General features: G+C 40.3%; 1 protein-coding gene across 1 annotated transcript in view; it reads right to left on the bottom strand.

The window, feature by feature from the left end:
- Positions 1–5,732: 5,732 nt before the first annotated feature.
- The window catches only part of USP10 (ubiquitin specific peptidase 10), a 47,117-nt gene continuing 30,747 nt past the window's right edge, over positions 5,733–22,102 (bottom strand). The window contains exons 5-14 of the mRNA XM_053952867.1: positions 19,065–19,156; positions 17,415–17,524; positions 16,926–16,981; positions 15,645–15,748; positions 14,816–14,915; positions 13,433–13,613; positions 10,842–11,007; positions 8,966–9,110; positions 7,897–7,962; positions 5,733–6,815 (exon numbers count right to left, since the gene is read on the bottom strand). Coding sequence (XP_053808842.1) covers positions 6,628–6,815; positions 7,897–7,962; positions 8,966–9,110; positions 10,842–11,007; positions 13,433–13,613; positions 14,816–14,915; positions 15,645–15,748; positions 16,926–16,981; positions 17,415–17,524; positions 19,065–19,156 — 1,208 coding nt within the window. The 3' untranslated portion in view covers positions 5,733–6,627. The remainder of the gene's footprint in view (positions 6,816–7,896; positions 7,963–8,965; positions 9,111–10,841; positions 11,008–13,432; positions 13,614–14,815; positions 14,916–15,644; positions 15,749–16,925; positions 16,982–17,414; positions 17,525–19,064; positions 19,157–22,102) is intronic.

The raw sequence follows: 22,102 nt of genomic DNA, 5'->3' as shown, positions 1-22,102 counted from the left end.
CAGTCTCACAGAGCTCCCCAGTGGTATTTATGCTCTCCAGGCAGAGGGGAGAACCCTGGATCATCCCCTGTGACAACGGGCGTGGAGCAAAAACGAAAAGGAGAGGGAGGAGAAAAGGGGGGGAAAAGCCACGAGGAGAGGGGTGTTGGCTGGGATGGCAGCAGCTCACGGGCAGTCATTGGGGCTCAGAGGAGCAGGACCATCCTCCCTAAGGCGGGAGGGAAGAGGAGAAGGAGGAAGGAGGAGGAGGAGGGCAGCCCTGATCCTATAAAAGCGCTCGCTGCGCTGTCCCCAGCAGTCGGCTCTGGGACTTGCAGCCAGGAATTCCAGGGGCACGGGGAATCCTCCTGCACAGGGGGGACCGCGACGCTGCGGTGAGAGACTCCGGTGACAAGGGAGGGGGAATTCCAGAAAAGAATTTTCTCTGTAAGGGACTGAGGCCAGCTGTCTGCCCCCAGCTGCCGGCTCAGCCAGTCCCGCTCGTCCCAGGGAAATCCCACCCAGCTCCAGCCCCTCCAGTAAACCCCACGGCATCCCTTTTTTTTTTTTTTTTTTTTTTTTTTCTCCAGAGCCGGGCTTTTGCTGGGAACAGGAGATTAATCGCACTCTAGTTTGCTGCCAAAGCTCTCCCAGCACTGACATTCCTCCGGTGCAAGAGCGGGAGCTGCAGGGAATAGGGAAAGCAAAAAGCTGGTGAAACACGCAGGCAGGACTCACCTCTCTGCCGATGTCCCAACAGCTCCAGCTTTGGCATCCAGCTCCGTGGTTTTACTCACTGTGAAAGGAAACGATTGAGCAAAAGACAAGCTAAAAGTTCCTTCCTTTTTCTCGAAGTAAACAAACAGGGAAAACCCAAACCACTGTCGTGAGTAACAACGTGAGTGTGTCACGGCACCTCTGCGCCGCTCCAGGCGTCAGCATGGCCGGGATTCCCGTGGGATCCGCATCCCGCACTGCATCCCCCGGGATGTCCCCTGAGGAGGGGCACCAGCCACACCCAGCACGGAGCCAGGGGAGCTCCCATCTCCTGGGAGCTGGCACATCCAAGAAAAGCAGCTCTGATTTTTCCAAATGCACTGCCTTGTCCTCTTCCCGAAGTTCTTGGGCAAAAAAAAGTCCTTCCATTCTTCTAACCAGTCAATATTTATTTCTTCCTTCAGGCAAAACACCAACCACTTTTATTTACTGTTTACTAGGAGGGAGTTTACAAGATATTCCCAGAGGTTTGTTTAAACCCAGCGGCGCTCAGAAAGCAGAGGGACATTTATCAAACTCGTTCAACAGAGCAGGAGCAGAGGAGCAAATATTGGCAGCTGGGAGAGCACCACTGCTCTGAGCAAAGAAAGAACCCTCTGAAGTCAGCGTCGAGGCTGATTCCATCTCTGACACCATCTTCCTGAGAATTTTTCAAGAAGGAACAGATTGTCATCACTGGGGCTGTATCTTGCAGCCCATTTCAAGCTGAGATGGGCAGCCAGTCCTCACCAGTCAGTCCCAGTCCCACAGCCTGGTGCAGCCACACCAGCCCCTCTGGCTGCTCTTCCCACACTCTCCCAGCTGTATTTACAGAGAGTTTCTATTTACTTCCAAACAAACCGGGTATGGGAACCAACAACACGTGGTCCAGCAGTCGGACCTGGCACTTCTGCCCTGGCAGGAGCTGTTCAGTGCAGTTTGGGCAGTTTGCTCCCAAAAAAGCTCAGACTTTGACACCAACACAGACAACTCAAAGACCACCCAGAACTGGGCTGACAGGAGGTTCTGCACTGCTTTACTGTAAAATCACTGTATCTTCTTATTTTTTCTTTTTTTTCCTCTTGTTCTTTTGATCCCCTCTGGATCAATGAGTTTGCTGTAGGCTTATTTAATTACCTCAAAGATGATGTAGCCCCCCCCCCCCCCCAGTTCCTAATTTCCCCAAAACACAGTGAATTTCACCCCAACACAGTGAACCCTGGTGCCCCCACACAGGCTGCCACCCCAAAACCACGCAGCTCCCCAGCCCTGACTCACAGCCCTCAGAAGGTGCTGCTCACTCCAATTACCATAAAGCTGAATTAACTCATTTTAAATCTCACATACCGACGTACAAATAATTTCCAGACCTCAGAGGAATTTGGTATTTTGTAATCTCCGCAAATATCCCTATGGGAAATGAATCCCTGTAGGATGGTTTGGGCTGTCTGATTGCTCCATCAACCTGGCTGCTTTACAAAGATTTGATTTTTTAATTTATTTTTTTAATATACACCAGGATGGTTTCACTGTACAAGACATACACAGGGCCTGGTTGTGCTCAGGGATGAGCACAGCCTGGAACAAGAATTTTTACCCACCTCATTTTGTCTTGAGTCAGCAGCTTGGGGTCATATGTTCCACCAAAGCCAAAACAATCAGAAGTTACTTTTAATCATTCCTCGTTATTACTGCCTTGATTATAACGTCTCCATTTCATATGTGGTAAAAGCCACATAAAGCAGGCTGCATATATAAGTATATATTAGCAGAGAGGCTTTTAATGGAATAGCCAATGAATGGGAAGAGACACAGATTTCCCTATGCCCTCCTAATTGACCAGGCAGACAGTGAGTCTTGATCTCCACTGGAATTAATGCTCCTTTATTTCCTACTCAAACAGAGCTCGGCAGGAATGGCCCCGAAGCAGGGCAGGGTGAGGAACAGGGTGAGAGGCACAGAGCTGCAGGGGATCCCCTGGCTTGGCTCCTGCTCCGGAGCACGAGGGGATGAAGAGGGTGAAGAGAAGCCCGTGGCAGCAGGGACCTGCAGGAGCTCGTCAGTGATCACCAGCAGGGAGAGCACGGGGGGAGCAGCGCCCTCTGAGCTGGGCACCGGGCACAGCCAGGGTCAGGTTTGGGGGAACCACCCCCCGTTTGCTGCCTGCTCACATCCCCCTCGTGCCTGGGCCGTGTCTTTACCTGAGGGAGCCAAGGAAGCCCTGCCACATCCACCACCCCAGCAGGCTGGAGATGCCCCTCTCGACCACGCTGCAATCCAGAGGTTACTCCAGAAGATGAATTAACAGTGTGGGGATCCAAATCACAGGAGGGAAAGCCAGGCATTGATGGATTTATTCCCAAACACAATTATTACTTGGCACTGTTTGTTCTTTCCTGCTAATCTCCCGTTTTGGGATAGCCTGGACTGACCACCCAGGTCCATCTGCAGCTTCTCCACCTTCTCATACTCAAAGTACATTCCCCCAAATGCTTCAGCAGCTGCTGATGAGCAAGAAAACAACTCCCCATAAACCTGTCCCGTTTCATCGATGACCAGGAGAAAGCTGATGTAAAACAATGAAATAAGAACATGAGCTGCAGCAAAATTTAGGGGGCACCACTGACTGCATTAAGTACAAGTCAATGTGAACTGAAATCTACAAAATCCCTCTCTATGAAGGTGAGGCACAGGCTGTCCAGAGCAGCTGTGGCTGCCCCTGGATCCCTGGAGGGGTTTAAGGCAAGGTTGGACAGGGCTTGGAGCAAACTGGCCTACTGGAAGGTGTCCCTGCCCATGGCAGGGGGTGGGACAAGATGAGTTTTAAGGTCCCTTCCAACCCAAATCAGTTTGGGATTCCATGAAAACCCTACCTTGTTCTCATCTGCAGACTGGAACAGTTCAGGACCCTTAACCCAGCACCCACCTTTGGAGATTTCACCCCACACCAGGTGGTGAACTGCTATCACAAGCTCTGCAGCCACCACATCTGGTTATTCACCAACAGAAACTATTTCCAAAAAATCCTCTGGGTCATTAAGAGAGCCTGAAATAAACCCCCATTCATTGCACAAATCTCCAACATGTTGGGAACATCCCCTGCACATCCCGGGCTCCCTCTTCATTCCTAGTGAAAAGCAGCAGATTTAGAGCACATTTGGAGATAAACCCTCTGCTGACAGCTCAGGATCCATCCTGGCAGCAGCCTTGGAGCTGGACCCCCCAGACCTGGTCCAGCCCAGCCCTGAGGGACATCATCTCCAGAGGATATTGTGGAAAACAGCAGTTTCCTACTCACACCACCTTCCCCCAGCCCCAAACACCTCGTGGCTTTAATTACCCTCCTCCCCCAGCCCACCCAGCCCTTCCCCACAGCCCTTTGGACCTGCACATACAGTTTCTCATTTTGAAAACTTCAGGTCTTATTGTGCATTAAGGAAAAAACCCCAAACATTTCTCAAAATCTGGTTTAAACTTCCGTAAACAACCACCGGATTTACGGTGTATCATCGAGGGTGTTGGGTTTTTTGTTTGTTTTTTTTTTTTTTTACATAATCACACCCAGAGTAAATGATCAAAAGCTGCAAGCCCTTGTTTTGCAACAATGGGAGGAGTTAATACAGAAAATAAAAATTGTGGCTGTGTGTCCACATCACTGTTGCCACATACTTTTATTTCCCCTTTAATACACTGCAGAAGGACTTCAGTGACAAATACATTTGTAATATCCTCAGTAAAAAAATGCAAAAATTCACTTTTAAGTGATACTGAGACAATTTCAAGTCATACTGAGAGACTTTCAACACTTGATTTTTAAACTGGCAATGACTCATTGCCATTTCTTAAAATGGTAACATACATAACCTCTATTAAGTAATATATTAATTACTGATCACCTGCAGTTTTCTCTGCACTATTCAGGTTTACCTGCACTACCAGAAATGCACTTTTTCACAATGCATTGGAGATAGAGCTAAATAAATACCCAACACAGGCACAGGACTAATCAAAAACAGGATTTCTGCCGTACAGAAAACCACTTCGACCAGGATGTGAATAACAACCAGCACAGAACAATAAATTCAAAACCTGTTTTCATTTTTCTTGGAACAACCTCCCAATCCCTCAAGATCTCAGGTTCTCACCAGTGGGGCTCTGGGGCAATTCCCATCACAGGGATGCTCTGGGAGCACCAATCCTCCAGCAGCCTCAGCTCCAGGAGCTGAGGTTTTCCCTGCAAACAGCCAAAATCCAAATGAGCTCTGCAGAGAAAATTGTTTTGGAATTGGGGGAATGTCACCAAAATCATGAGCAGTCACCATCTGTAAATCAGAAAATCCTAATAAAGCATGAGTAGCAAAAACATAACAATACATTTGGACATCCAAAACAATGCCAGAGCATCATTAAAGTTATTCAGTTGAGCAGGACCACCCCAAAGAGCCATGGGGCTGGGATGCTCTGGGCAGGAAAACTCCTTCCTGTGGGACAGCAGAAAAGTCAGGACAAGCCAGGGAGCTTCCACCATCCCATGATGAAATAAAGACATAACACCACTGTCATCAAAGAATTAAATAATGTATAGGAGTTTTTTAGAGAAAGCAACAGGAAGCTGATCAAGGAACTATTTTTACCAAAAGTTCTCCAGGGCAATGTCATCTGGCTGAAGAAGACACAAACAGAACATCATCTGCTTCAGAAACAACAGTGCAGGAGTTTCCAGGAGGACACAGAAGGAATTCCATCCCCTCTCTGGCTGCTCAGTGCTCAGCCCTGGGACCACCACATCCCTTTCCCTCTCCCCTCCAAGTTCAGTTCCACCTGAATGTAAAACGGGAACATTTCTGAAGTTTCAAAAAGTTGTAAAAGCAAAGAAAAATCATCTCCACTTCATTTGGGGAAGGCTCCCTACACCTTGAGAAGTGCTACACAGAAACTTTTGGAGTTTCCAAGGGCAGGATTCACACCTGAGGAAAAACAAAACCCACACACACACCTTAAACCAACTTTGTGACTTTTATTGATGGGCGACAACTTTATACTTCTAGGTATCACTAAACTGTGTACAATTAGGAACTCAACATTATAGGAGAGCAGACAGCAAAATTAAACAAAGCGGACTTAAAGAAATATCAATCTTAATTATCTTGCCCATTTTCTTAATTTCATGTACACAGAAGCATAAATGCAGTTTGAAATTTCTTAATAGCAATAAAGTTACAATCACCCATCTATATAGACTAACATCTTAACTCCAAATATTTGATCTGCAATGTGTACTTAAGCAGTTTCTCATCGCACAATTATTAAAATGTGTCTTCCTATCAGGAACCAGCAACTCTGCAGTTTGTACATGTTTTGAAGCACAAAGGACCATTTCCATCTCATACACATCGGCTCATATTTTACCACTTATCAAAAAACTATTGGGGAAGCAGAGAGAGCTTTTTATTTTTTTTTTTTAATTTTTTTTCTTTTTTTACTGAAGTAAAGATAAAACATTTTCACAGAAATCTACAAGTTCTGTTGCTGGTGCAGGGTTTTCTTCTACTACGCAATTAGAAAGTGGGAATTAAATGCAAATCCCCTTTTTATTATCTTAGGATTCAGCATTAACTCGGATGAACTTTATTTCTTTTTAATATTCTTTTGTGATTCACGAGGCTTCCAACCGAGCGACTTCATTCTGCCAAGTCAAAAGTCAACACAAACTCTGCTGTGCACAAACGGCAGATTCCTTTATCACTCTATCCCGCAATTGCAAGGGGACAAAAAAAAAAAAAATAATAAAAAGGGGGGAAAAAAACAGGAGGGAAAAAAAAAAAAAATTCACTCAGAAGAGCATTTACAGGAGAAAAAGTTAGTGATGTTGGCGCTCTACGGGGCGGGGGGTCACAGCAGGTCCACCTGGCGGTAGTACAGGAGGTAGGCTGTGCGCTCCAGGGCCGCCTTGACCACCTGCGAGTGGTGGATGACCCTGACGGCCTGGTCGTCGATGCGCAGCCACCCGTTCAGGCCGATCTGGAACACGTCCGTCGTGTAGTGCCCGCCCGTCGCGCTGTTGCCGTGGTGGTACACAACTGTGGGGACACACGGGGGTGGAGGGGGCACGGCAGGGGATAAGTGGTAGCCAGGGATCCCGCCCACAGTGTGGAAGAACTCGGGGTTTAGGGTTTCCCTGCGTTTGGGATGTGCAGGTCGTGGAATGGGAGATAAATCTCAGTTCGTTCCGTGCCCTGCCGTGGGACACACCCAGCTCTAGGCCAAAGGAGCATGGAGAAGTCCATAGGTGGGATAGATTTGTCTGGGATTGGAAGGAATCTTAAAGCTCCTCCCATCCCACCCCCTGCCACGGGACACCTGCCACTATCCCGGTTGCTCCCTGTCCAGCCTGGCCTCAGACACTTCCAAAGGAACACTTGGACACTTTCTCTGGGAACCTGTGCCAGGGTCTCCCCACCTCACAGGGAAGAAAGTCTCCATGTGTCCTAAGAGACACATCTCCATCAAAATACCCAAATATCCCTCTGGTGGTATTTCTGATGGTGACTGGGACTGGTTTGTCCATGGGGAAATGGAAAATGGGATTTTCCAGCTGCCTGTAGTCAAGGCCCATGCCAATCCCAATGGGATGACATCTGGAGGCTGGGGTGGGATGAACATCTTGGCTTTGTATGGCTCAAATCATCTTTAGATCTGGAGAAAGTGAAGGAAACTGGGACAGGGCCCTGGGATTTGGCTGTAAAACCAAGGAGTTGATTTAGGTCCCTGTGTCCCACCCCATCCTGATGGCAGGCAGCTCCCCACCCTCACAGGGAAGGATTTCTCCCAATATCCCATCTAACCCTGCCCTCTGGCACTGCAAAGTCATTCCCCTTGTCCTGGCACTCCCAGACCCTGTCCAAATCAGTGTTTCTATAGGACAACCAGATCTCCCAATTTTAAACAAACCCCACTAAACACAAGAATTTCACACCCACAGCTACTTCAGGGCAATTTAAAAGTAAGCACTTAATGTAACCCAGTGTTTCTAAAATTCCACATGCAGAATCTGCACTTGCAAGAGAGATAAAATACACAATTAAAAATGCACAGATAAAAACATGCAGATAAATAAAACAATAAATAAAAGGCAGATAATAAAACACACAAATAAAATACCTGCAAAGAGCCGGTAGGTTCTTTGGCCTTTTGAAATTTTACTTTTCACACCAGGAGATAGTAGCTCTGGAGGAGGAAAAACAGCCACACATTAGGAATTCTGTAGCAAGAGGATCCATTATTTTTCAGAGAAACCAATACGATCACAAAGGAGAACATTTAATTGAAATTTCTTCTGCAGCCTTTAAAGAATAGTCATGGTTCTAATAACTGGTAATCAAGGGAGTGAATTTGCAGGTTTGCTGAACACTGTGGTTTATGAAAGGTTTAAAAATACCACTAAAAATGAAAGGGAAAAAAGACACAGTAAAAGATCAGACTACTCCATTTTTCCCATTTTGTTCCTGCTGTCAGTATGATAACATCAATTGTCACTCTGAATCTGTCAATAAATCCATTTCAGATTCCAAGTCATGCTTACATTCTTAAAAGAATATTGCAAAATAAAATATTAAGTAAAACAAAAGGGCACTGCCTGACAAGGTCCAGATCTCAGTCAAGATATGAGTATAAGCTGATTTTCTTTATTCTTATTTGAGCTACTGGCTGGCTAACAGTCCATTTGTCAGCTCAAAACAAAAGGCATTATTTTGGCAAGCTTCAGATGCTGGACAATTTCCAATCTCACACTATTTAAAGTCAGTATCTCCTAGGACACTTGTTAAATAAAGGATCCTTGTTTAACATCTGCACTATGGACTGTCTACCTTCAGGCTGCATTTTCAATAAAACACCAGTTTCCTTTCACCAGCCACCCATTAAATAATTTGACACTCCTGTGAATTAAATGTGATAAAGATGTCCCATATTTGCCCTCAGCAGCCTGTATCCTCACTCTATAAATCCACGAGAAGTTCTCATTTGGCCAACCCATTGCCTAGGAAGTGCCAAAGGCTTTAAGATCTTTCATCATAAAAAACCCCCACAAAATATTCACCCAAATGACCAAATTTTTATACAACGATGAGGACAAAAACTTCTGTGGGAGAAATTAAAACACACACACACTTGTAGGAAATACATTTTCTTTCCCATGAAGAGAAGGAAATTCTGTTCCTAAATCTCTTACCTTTGCTGATTTCCAGATCAACAGTGTATTCAATATTCTTGATCAGCTTCTGGCAACCACCGGTCTTCTCATACACGAAGCGTTTGAGGTGTAAAACGAGAACGGGGGGCAGCTTTTCTAAGGTGAGTCTTCGACTGATCTCCACCTGAGAGCATTTAATTTTAAGAATTAAAATTAGTAATAATATAATTTTAAATGTAAGTATTTAAATACACTAGCAGCAAACCCTCCAGATTTGTTATTATTGCAGTATTAATTTATGATAAACGCTCGTTTGTGACTTAAAGCCCACTGGATCTTCAATCCTAACACTGTTTCAAAGGAGAACTCAGTATATTCAAAGAGAAAAATGTAAGTTATGACCAAACTTTTCTCTACTAAATAGTGATTTTTATATAATTATAACCAAACAATCCACAAAATTTCTGCCTGGAAACCAAGAGCTGAGCTCAGAATTGCTGAACAAAAATGTTTTCCCTTCCTAGAAATGAAGACATGTAAATATTCCTCAAAATAACTGCTTAAGGTTTTTCTCCCTTTTTTTAATTGAGAAAAATCTCTTTATTTGTAACCATGAGCAGATTATTTCTCAATTCATGGCTTGATTCTGCTAGAACCTATGTACTGAATAGACACTCATGGGGAAAAATATTATCTCTTTCCAAGGTTCTACAGACAGTATGTTCAGTGTTTTTACTACAATTTTAATACAAAACCCAACTATTTCAATTTTAATTTCTTTTGAAAAAAATATCTGGAAGACACTGTGGGTGCTTGTATTTCCATCCAAACTCTGAAATATTGCAGCACCTAATTTGAACACCCACTTCTTCCAACCCAGCACTAAGTTGTCAGTCAAAAAACTTAAACCATTTGCAGTAAAAAAAGAAAAAAAGAATGGCAAGCAAAACAAGATCTTTGTGGTAAATCATAATCAGCTTGCAAATGTTTCCTTCACATGGAAAACAACTGGAGAAATAGATGTTCTGAATATTCAAGGTAAACAAATTTCTGCTATTCTTCTTCAGCTTTTCAAGGGAAATGAATCGTTCTTTATCTAATCCTGTTCTCACTTGGAGGGTTTTGAAAACTTACAGACATGAACGTCAGAGGGAACACCGACAATTCCAGAGTTACCAACAGTGCACAGGGAATTCCCATGTGAGCAATCCCTGCACACCAGAGATGCCTTTATTACAACTCGCCACAGAAAAAAAGGCAAGGCCTTAGTGAGGGAAGTTTAATTATTTTCCTCCAAACCAAAGGCATGCTTTTCCTCCTTGTAAGTACTTTTCTATTGCAGTTATTGCTATCATGTATTATATGTAAAATAAAAAATATTTACTCTGAAGAGCTGCTCCTTTACTAACAGCATCTGTCAATCCCTACAATCCCTAGGAATCAGTAAGTTATGATGTAGAACATAGTATTATGTATCTTTACCACAGTTCAGCCTCTTAATATTTATATTATTAGTAGTATATAGTATATAATAGTATATTAATAGTAATATTATAAAATATATAGTAATAATAGCATATTAATAGTAATTATTATTACTATAATATTAATATGGAGAATAGTATATTCTCCATTAAAATCCCCAATACATTATTACATAAACTCAAATCCCAGCTATTTACAATATTTACTCAAAAGCCAGCTATTTATTTTTATTTATTTACTCAAAGCCAGCTATTTACAGGCCTGGCTTTGTTTCAGAGCTGACATCTCACTGCTCCAGGACACTCTGAAGTTTGTACCTCTTTTGTTAAAGCGTGCTCCAACAACTCTTTGTAAAGGCAGAGCTCTATGAAAACCCTTTTAATTTAAAAGTTTAGCACTTGGCTGTGCAGAAGGGGTGACCAGAACACACCTCTTGCTTGGTTTTTGTGGTGTAGCCCTGCACAGACTCTCTTGCCACCAAGCTTTCCAAGGCATCCTGCACGGTGCGGATCTTGTCCGACTGGATGTCCAGCTGCAGGGTGAAGAAAAGCTGCAGCGTGGCAGACTCCTTGGAACTCTGCTGGTAAACAACAGATCTGTGGAGAAAAAAGGAAATCAAAATGAGATAAAGAGTGATTTTCAACCAAACAGAGCCTTCAAGGAAGAATGAGTTACTTACATAACTCAATTTATATTTAATTCAATGAAACACATACAAATATAAAAATTAAACATCAAGTTTTAACAATTTACTCCAATTTAAATGATTTTAACATCTCCCAAGAGTATTCTGAATGGGACTGTAACTGAACTGTTTTATTTATGCAAAGTTGAAAGAAAAAAAACCTGAAAATTTTGATAAGCTTTTAAAAAAAATTCACCTCGGGGCTCTTTTTGTTAGTTTAGTTTTCCAACAGCTCTTCACAAGTACAAAGTGCCAGTACTGTCTGTGTTCTACTGTAAAAATTACAGCTGATTCCAGATTCTCCAATAAAAATACACCATCTTTTCAGTCACTTCTCTAAGACCAATTTTATAGTGATTTTAAAGTGTTTGCTTAAATCTTGCCATAGGAAATAGAAACTATGCTCCACTAGGACTGGCAGTTCATTTTCTCCCCATCATTTTCTGTATCCAGACTTTGTCCACGTATATAAATTATTATGTTGTTATATATTGAAAGCAGAATTATAATTAACACAGCTCTGACCAATTTGGCCACGCTGGAATATTTCCAGGTCAGGTAGGAAATGTTAATATTCAGGTTAATATTAATGTTCAGGATATTCAAAAGAGCCCTTTTTACTCAGGCAAAGCCCTGAAGCACCAGCACAAAGCCAGTGCAGCTTAATATTGGCAAATATACATCCTTTAGAGGGAAGAGAATGCATGAAAAGCAGCACCTTTGTTATAAAAACCAGAAATTATATTGTAACACCTCTTCAGGATATTTTCCTCACAAGATATGCAGAAATTGATTTGATAGCAAAACCTTCACTGGGCTATGATTTCTCTGCAACCATGTTCCTTATTAAAATAATTACAAATTACAGCTGGACATGGGGAAAAGCATAATTTTCAATGAAAAATTACTCAAGCGCTGCAAGAATTCCCAGGAAAACTTTGTACTTTCCCACTTAAGTCTCATGTTGCTTAGAAAGGCTTTATAGGCTGGGGTTTTTAAGTAATTATGCCTAAATAGACATTTAATAGACTCAAGCCTCTCAAGGATAGCCTAAAAACTCCCAAGCCTGAAATTTCCCCGGCCAAAATATGCCAATTTAAATCACCTTTTCCTCGCTGCTTTTCCCATTGGATTTTTCCAGTTTCTGAAGCTTTCATTTAGTGGAATTCTACTGGCAGTTTTATATTCAGTCCTTCCTATCTCCACCCCTGAGGATGAAGCTTTCCCACATCCCAGGGGATGCTGTTCCTGTGGTGAGTTGTGCCCTGGTGTGAAGGATAAATAAAGTGGATGTGGTGCCAGCAGATGCTGGATTGGATCCTGTGGTTCTGCTGCTCAGTGCAAGGTTTTCCCTTTTTCCAGTATTACCTTTGCTTTATATCATTTTTTATGGGCTTCTACAGAAAACTGCATCATCTCAGTATTTTTAATATAAAAACGGATGGAATCATGTAGATATTACCTAAACAATTGTGACAAATTCTGGTATTTCCCTGGGGTATTATCAGCACCTTGGGTATGTGAACCATCAATGCAGGACTCCATCAATACCTACAAACATCTGTCTGCCAAATTCTATGGAAAATACCATTTTATTTACCAGCTGTCTGGCTCAAAACCCATAAGAATAAATAATTTCAGAGCATTTCCAAGGCAGAAGGCACTAGCCCACATTATTCACACTTCTAGACTCAATATCTGGCAACACAGCGAGTCAAACACCAGCAATTAAGTGTCTGTCTCCAATTTAAAAATAATTCAAGTCTAGCAGTTTTTGTTTTGCTCTGTGTTTTTAGCAAGTGTTTACTTTGCTTTCATTTTAAATTATACATTTCTCCAAACAAGTCAGGAGGTTTTCTTTCCAAAAACTATTCAGATTCTACTTTCTGCCTTTGTCTGGTATCAGACCTGCATATAAGTGATATGCTACATTCTTTTCATTCCAGTAACATCTTGTAGCAATTTACATTTTTCCAGGCTTCTTTTGCCTTTAATATTTCTTTATTATTGACCTCTGGGAAGCATGAAGGGTCTGAATAACCTAAAATTCACAGTTTTATGTTTTAGTTCATTGTTTTACTGTCAAGATTCAACTCTGTCAATCTCATTCTCTCTCAGTATCCTTATTTATAACATAAGACTATTCAGAGGTCATAAAAATTAGGCAGCTCTAAAATGCTTTGGAATTCTTAAGACAATATTCAAAGCATAAATATTCCAAACTCCTTTTCCACATGCAATTCAAGGCTTAGGATCTCAGAAGAGTGTGTTCATTTAAGACAGTTTAAAAGATTCAGGCACTGCAAGTCAAGAACTTGTAGGATGAACTACTGTACCTTATGTGACCACCAAAAATATCAGTGATTGGAGTCTGGACAAAGTCAGCCTGGCGAGTGACGGAGGATTTGTTGCGGGGTCCCACCTGCTCCCACTCATCCTCGCTGCCTTCCCCCTGCTCCTCCTGCTCCTCTTCCTTGGGAACACTCTGAGCCTCGGGGCCGTTGGACACTGCCACTTCTTCAAGTGACCAAGGAATAAAACAAAGAAAAAAATCCAGGCTGATAAAGGATTTGAAAGAAAAAAAAAAAAACCCACTACAAATGGCAAAAAGCCCAACACAAATAATTTTTTTCAGGATAAAATGTTTTCATGCATCGTCGTTTTAATTTTAAAAAGAGAACAAGCAGATTCCAGGTTTGCTCCCAGCATGACACATCCATGTATTAACAGAAGGCAGCTCACTGATGACTGTATGTAAACAGCAAAGTTTGATATATTTTTAGTAGCAAATTTACGGGGTAGAAAATTAGAAAGTCAAGTGTTATTCTGGCAACAGAATTATGCCATTATTAAATACAACTCCTTTTCTGCACAGGTATTTTACAGGGAACCCAAGGCTTAGCAAATATTTTCCCAGCCTGTGCCAAATTCAGGTTATAAACTGCACACAGCTAAGGAACAAAATATGGTATGACTTTATATCCTAAAAAATTTACCCTATTGAAGAGAAATTGGGTAACTGACCTGAATTCTTACTTGGCAGGATTTTATTTGTAAAGGGGGCTCAAGCTAAAGCCTCTATAAACTAAAATGACATTTTACTCTGTGCACAAACTCTAGTAATACTTCCAAAGTAAATTCTACTCCAACTTTGTCAGTAGGAATTTTCATATAATTTAGTATGTTGGTTTGTATTAGATAGAAAAAGAAAGATCTTAAAACTTGGTTTATAGATCAGTGAAAAACACACTGATTTATTTTTGAACTCCCAGGGAGAGTCAAAAACCACTGATGGTTTTGTCATTTATAACACTGATGTGTTATAAATGACAAACAAGACTGATTAACTAGAGTTAACCCCAAAAAATGCTCAGCTGGGCTCAGAATGTAATATTGAGTTTTGTTGTTTAGGAGAACCAGAGATGTGGCTTATTGTCATTGAGATTATTGGCAGAACCACGATGCCTTTCCAGAAACTCAGTAACTCTTCAGATGACTCAAACTGGGCAGAATGGACTCACTGTATCCAGATTTTACCAAAGTGTTATTTAGTTATGTGCCACTCCTCTAAAACATGGCATTCTGTTCCTGTCTCAACCAAATAATACAGGAACTTGTAATAATACCTGTAATAACACAGCATTACTCTGTATTATGGAATCACCACACAAAAACAGCATTTGAAATCAATTGTTTGCTATATAAAAAAATCCACTAACTTTCATTATATGGAGAGAGAAGTTTCTTGAGGGTCAGCATTTCTTCATGTAGTCCATTGAGGATAAATCCCAAGTATTCTTCAGCATCCTCTTGCCTGCCCTGAACAAAATATTTTTTCAATTAATTCTATGATATTTTCAAGGTGTTCTTTTAACTGAAGGTTCATGACACTGAACAAATCCAGCATTCTTCTATTAATTTAGCTAATTTAGCAACTAGTCAGTCTAAAGGTATGTCAAATAAAGTTTAAATTTTATTATAAGACAAACTCTTTTTTAACCAGTTAAACCAAAACTGTGCTAAGCAGTAAATACACACATCAATGCCACAATGGCTACAAGAATTCTGCATTTTTCTCCATACAAATCCCATTTAATGTGTGAGTTGGAATTTTTTTCTCCCCATTTCTTTTACAACCACTGTAAAAGTTGCTGTCAAGCCAAGGCCAAAGCAAAGGATGGTTTGAGTTATTATCTTTTCTTTATATTGAAATTAAACCTGACCTTCAATCAGTCTTAGCTGAATTCCCCATAAAAATGAACAACTGCTCATTTCTTAAATGTGAATCAATTGGTAACTCAATTATAAAAAGAGATGTTCCATTCCAACAGTAATTTTTCCATTATTCTGACATATCAAACTGCCAAACCTGTAATTAAGATTTTCCTGTAATTCAGGTCCCAAGCCAGTGGAGCTTCATTACCATGAACTCTCAATGAGCTGATTTTAGTGGCATTTGAGCAGAGCCTGAGGTTTGGCCTTGCAGAGTTTTAAGGACTGAGACTGCCCTGCAATGCAGTTCCACAAGTCAAGGGTTTGAAGTCCCACCTTTTCTGACAGACTTGACTTTATAACCGTCAAGAGCCTGTAAATGTAGGTTGGTTCAAAGGCAGCTCCTGGTCGGATGTCTCTCACTATTTTATCACCTAAAGCTGCAAGGTGAAAGAGAATTAATGTAAGTAATAATAAATAAAAGGTTTTTTTTAAATTATACCTTAATAGTCTCTTCACAGATCACTGTGAAGATCCAGCACTTCTTTTACTAATAGTTTAATTGTAATTTTGGAGTCTTGAGCTTAGAAATTATAAGATACAACTCTTATTGCTTTAAAACATATCACCCAGCAAAAACTTACAGATAGTCAGGAAAAGTTCTAAGAAGATTAACAAGAATAACAACAGCCATCATAAAAAAAAACACTTTTGGTGCTATTTGCATTTTTGCATTTCTTTTGTACTCAAAGAACACGTCCTTAAACCTTTGTGTATCTGCAATTCTAACAGATCACTTTTGCTCACTGCAGAATAAAAACCCCAAGAACAGCCTGACAAAATGTTCCACCTAATGGCAATACAAGGCCTCAGAACTGTCCTTGAAAACTACAGAGGAAAATGACCTACAAGTAAAATAGGTTGCATAAGCCAGTAAGATTTGTTTCACAGAAAGAAACCACAGAAATGTCTGAACTGTTTGGAAATCACTGGAACAACCAGCTCCTCCTGACATTTCCTTATCATGTTACATAAAGAATAGTTTCAGGAATGTGCTTGTTTCTACAAGTTTGCAATACAACAGACTTGGCTTAAAATTAAGATTAAACAACTGAAACCTTTAAGATCATTTATTTGCATCAAAAAAATATGCTATTCCTCACTCCATAATCATCACTGAGCCTAAATATGTATTAAGAAAAATCAGGTATGTCTGAAGTTTTCCCACTGGAATCAGAAGCCAGGATAATATTCCTGCAGGCAATCTCCAACTGCTTAAGGGAGGTGTTATGGCCCCATTTTGTTCCAAATCAGTGAATGTTCAGGATTTAAGGAGCAGAATTGAGCAATCTGATAAACAAACAGTTGGAACTACGTAAGGAAGGAAGTGGAGGAAAATATAGGGAGCATCAACTGATTTTCTTAGAAAGGGCATGCTCTTAGAAGGCATCTTCACAATTAAGTGAACCCTCAAAAAAACTGTTCTTATTGCACTTGTGCACTTGGTCCACCAAACAGAAGGAAAAAATCCAAGGTGCAACACCTCCCCCCATGCAGATCTTTACCCCAAAGGCTTCTCCCCAGCATTTTCTGCTTTGTGCCCCTGCTCCCACTCACCTTGCTTAGCTTTAGGAGGTACAGGCATATTAGTGAACTCATTCATTAAACGAACACTGAAACAGAAGGGAAGCAACTGGACATGAGCAGCAATTTAACACTTAGAAGAACAAACAATCAAATTAGATAATTGTCATTCTGACTGCTAAAACAAAACAAAATCAAAGAATATCACAGAAATCTGGGTGAAGTTCAGACATAAAAATCCACCTGATCACTGCAGTGAAACCCAGGTGTTGGGCTGGTCCTTGCACCTTTCACAGTTCATTTTTGCACATTAAACACTACACAAAACTGATACTCCAAAGGCAACAGGAATTATCTTCCTTGACCATCCAAGCACTTGTAAAACACCAAAAAGGGTCACCCAAAAATACATGAAAAACTTCTGGGCACATTATCAGCTTCTAACAACAGTCATTGTTCGGTATTCCTGAATGAGTTTAGCCAGATCCCAGACTTTTATTCCTTTTTTCCCAAGCTACTTACAAGCTGTCTAGCATTGGTGTGGAGGTGCACGGCCTCTGCGATTTGGAATACATTGGAATGGACTTCATTAAATGATACATTGGAGGGCAAGCAACCAAGGCTTGCAGGGTCTATGCAGTGGCATTAAGGAAATATGCAGAAAATGGCATCTGTGCATTAACCAAATATTCAGTTATATGCAAAACGAGAGCAAAAACAGAGCTGTGTTTTTATTAGGTAGATCAATCCAAGAATTTAGCTGGAAAAGAGGATGAAGCTTTATCACAACGTTAACCAATAATGTACAGAAGTGGTATTAAAAACAACCCAGCATCTTGTAACATGCAGTGATTTCACTGACATTTTAATCATGGCAAAAACTTTAATTCATGGGTAAGGAAACATTTCATCCAGGAGCAGGAGAGGAAAAGAACTTTCATAGGAAAGACTTTAGAGAATTAACCATTTGAAAATTGGCAGGAGATAACCTGGAACACATTTTCTCAGAAGAATGGAAGAAACCAGCTGAAACTTAAAGGTGCTGAGTCACCCCTGCAATCAAAGCAAAACCTGCTGAGATGTGAGACATTCTGCATTGCAAAGAGTTGGGAACAACCTGGAAAACTCCAGAGTATGCTGGAAGAATAATACTCTAAAAAACCACAACTTGGTGAGAGCAGTGAATAGAAGAAATGCACTAAAAAAACTGGAGGAAAAGGGAAATGACAAAATAAGGCATCAATCTCAACAGCCGAAGAGAGAGATTAATTTGATCCCTACAGTGTGCAAAAACTGAGTAATAAATTCCAATGTAAAACTTCAAGATGGAAAAAATGGGAGCTAAGCTGTACAATGTATATAACCAAATGAGTGCAGAACTGGTTATGTAAGATAAAAGCTTTATTTAAGGCACAGTCATTGGCCTAGAAATAGTTTATTATGATCTGTTATGATCAGTCATGAAATTGGTGTTAACATTTTTCACTAGCAGTGCCAGCACTAGAAGCATCCAAGCATCACCTGCAGTCAGCTCTGCTGACATGGGAGACAATTTTTATTATATTTTATTAATATCATAATATACCATGGAGGGAAGGTGCTTTCTGTTCCTCAGGGTAAAAGTCATTTTTGCAGGGGAATACAAATCCAATTCATTATGAGCAAACTCATCTTCCATATGTAAGCTTGTAGTAGGATTAATTTAAATTAAATGCTGCTTTACACAGATGATACAACAGTGACAACCTGCTCAGCACAAACCCAAATGATCCACTTAGAACTGCAAAACAAAGCCCAAGTGTAAGAACAGTTACTTCAAGTACAAAAGAGAAATAACCATTTAAATGGATGCACAGAGTCATGGGGAAACACTGCTGGAAATCACAAGGATTTCAGTCAGGAGAAGTTACAGTTCTGAAATATTTTGACACAGGTAACAAGCTGCAAACAGGATTGCAGGGGAACCCTGCAATGATTCAAATGATGGTTCAATGATCCAAAATCCCCCAGGATTTCTGGCTGCTACACTTCAACATTTTAACCACAGGAGCAGGATCTGGGAAAACAAAACACTTTTATAAAATACTTACCAGAACATTTCAAAAAAACTCTGACAGATATAATATAAAAATATCAACTTAAGAGCATTAATTTTTTCCCAGGGAAGGATACAGCATTGATGTAGCACCAGTTTCCTTTGTTGATCAGCCCTCGGGGTTGCAAAGACACTGGTTTATGTATTAGCCTTACATTTTCCAGTATTTCTGCAGAATGAGAAACAGTAAATTGAGCATCAACAAAACTCTCATGGCCATCAAACAAAATACCTACTGCAGCATTACACAGTAATTCAAATCAGTGAACAAGATTCCCAGAACCTTCAGTACATTATTTCCACTCCATTTACCCACTGGTCACATTCCAAAGCAGACGTTTTTCTTCCACCGAAGATCCTGGGATTCAGATCAGGAGATGCTGATACAAAACTGATCACTGTCATTCCAAAGCAAGACCTACAGATTTGGATGTTTGTTTTCCTAAATCCAGATATTTTATTTATATTGCTACATAGACACATACAGAGATATAAAATGCCATTAGCTGGAATCACTTGTCACCAGTTTTATGAAGTATTTCCCACATTTTTCTGCTTTGAAGAGGGATGAAGCCAATGCAGCAGTCTCAGTTGAGAAGTTTCACCATCCACTATCTTACAACAAAATCATCTCGGTGCAAACACACAGACTGATGTGCTCTGCTCCTCAGAACACACTGTTTTATTTAACACTTCCAAAATCTACGAGATAACAGCCCTACATCATTTAATTCCTACTCTTTCCTGCTTTCAAAACCCAAGTTTAAAACTTAGAAACCACTGCACATTAGTCTGTCCCAGTTATGAAACCAAGAGCAACAAAGGGAGCTTTTCCAGGAATCCTGACCTGTTATTTAGAAATCTAAATAAGAACTGTTTAAAGAAAATATTGGAGCTCATATACTTTAAACTTGCAAAATAAGGTGTATACAAGACAAAATACAAATTGCAAGTAAATATAGCAATTGTGTACCAGTGGGGTTACCTATTCTTAAAATAAATGTGAGGGGCTCTAAAGCTCTTATATGCTATAAACTGGAAGAGTTTGAGCTGTTCACTACAGGACTAAAAAGAAATAACATGATGTAGGTACAAAAGCAGAGGTAAAAAGCTGAAAGTAAGCAGAGGAGATGGCAGAACTGCAAACAAAATCCACATCCTTCTACTGCCAAGCTCTCTCCCTATCTACAAGATCCTATTTCCTGCAGATAACATCAGTTCTAAGCAAACAAAATTGACCAAAAATGAAAATATTTAATTCAGTTGTCTATTACATAAAGAACGTGCCCCCTGAAAGAGCAGACAGCAAAGAAATGTAAAATGGAAGATAAGGTAGCACAGATACAGAATAAGATTCCTTTCTAGTGAAGGTCAAAATATGTTATTAAATTACTGCTAAAGCAATTCAGAATGTATTGTTACAGCAGCAACATTTGAACTGTGTTCACACACAATATTTCTGTTAACATAATTCATCATTGTTGAAAATAAGGATAAAAGTAACGGGAAAAGTTTCTATTTTTTGTGTCTATCAATAATTTTTTACATTAACTCTTTTCTTCCCCATTTTTGCATCATGTTCAATAAAGATATTAAGAGGACCTTTAGCATCCTCTTGTGGTCACAAAGCTACTTTATCAACAGGCTCCAGTGCAGCTACTGGGAGTTTTGCTTCCTTTAACAAAGACTTGGGTTTGTGTGCAGCAATTACATCCAACAGCACATTTTCAGCTCAAATACACAGTAACTAAAGAACTTTTACAGGTGTATTAGAAGAAAAATAGATTTACAACTGTAAGAAAATTTTAAAATTTCAAAACCTGTTGGAAAGCTCATGTCATCTCCCAGAAAACTTATTTCTTTTGGAGGGTACTGATCTGTGAAATGCGGAAGTGTTTAGATATTTCTGTTGGCAAACAAAAAGCATTTTGCTGAAGTTCATTCACTGAGTTTTGTTATTACAATTACCTCTCAATTTTTTTTTAACAAGGTGATTTCCTTACAAAGCAAATCCAGAGTTTAAGGCAAGAGAAGCCCCGTGGATATGGTGTCCATGCTGAAGAGATAAAGGTGGCTACAAGTTAGGAACTGGAAACTTGGCTTAAGGCCCTGACTGAGAGAATACTGTCTCTGTCACTCTGATCTTTCCTCAGATCTGGACAATGCCTAAAAAAATCCCAGGACAACACTGCTGGATGACCCTAAACAAAAACATTTCCGTAAGAATGCAGTTTGAATGTACAAAAGGCTGCATTTCTGAAGATTATAAAACCCCCAGACCCTGGATGTCTCCACAACTCCTTGCTCTAGCATTTACCTACCTTTACAATGAGAAATCTTCTACTATATAACATAGGAACACCTTTCTTACAATCTGAATTAATTTCATTTTATCACTAGCCTTGGCAGAACTGTGAATCACCATTTTCTTCCTGAATTTGCTTTGTAAATTTGGATTTATAACCATGGTCGTGCCAACAATATCATCTCAAGACAAATTAACTCTGAATATTTCATGTTTGCCCACTGTTTTAAAATCTTATTTCCATTCTTGCTGCTGCACTATGAATTTTTCCTTCAGAAGGAATGCCCAAAGACTGCCACTGCATCAAGTCCTCAACAGCAACAGCAGAATTAGTTATTTTCCATGTTTTCCACATAAATTGGTATTAACACACATTGGGGGAAAAAAAAACTTTGTCTTCTTCAGCTGTACTAAAGACACTCATCAATTCTCTAGAACTTCCAGATCATTTTCTCTAACACATCTACCATTAGTTCTTCACATTTTACTCGCATTCGGTTTCTGTTCTGGTGCCTTCCCTTCCTTACAATTTAAAATCATTCCAGATTTACTCAGATCTTAAAAGTTTCTGTTCTTCAATTCATCTGAAATCCTGCCTGCTATAAACAGATTTTATGGGCACTGTTACCTCCATCACCCACAGTGAAAACACTGCAAAAAAAAAAAAAAAGGTTCAGAAAATTGTTTTAGATTCCCTCACTGCAATTTTTCCAAAAATCACCAAGAACAGTTAAAAGACTACTGAGGGAATTTATATTTCTCCAATCACTTATTTCCTTAGCTTATTTCTAACATTATATAAGGCATTAT

This window comes from Vidua chalybeata, chromosome 11 (assembly GCF_026979565.1).
Source record: "Vidua chalybeata isolate OUT-0048 chromosome 11, bVidCha1 merged haplotype, whole genome shotgun sequence".
NCBI lineage: Eukaryota > Metazoa > Chordata > Aves > Passeriformes > Viduidae > Vidua > Vidua chalybeata.
This window is presented reverse-complemented; position numbering and strand designations above follow the sequence as displayed.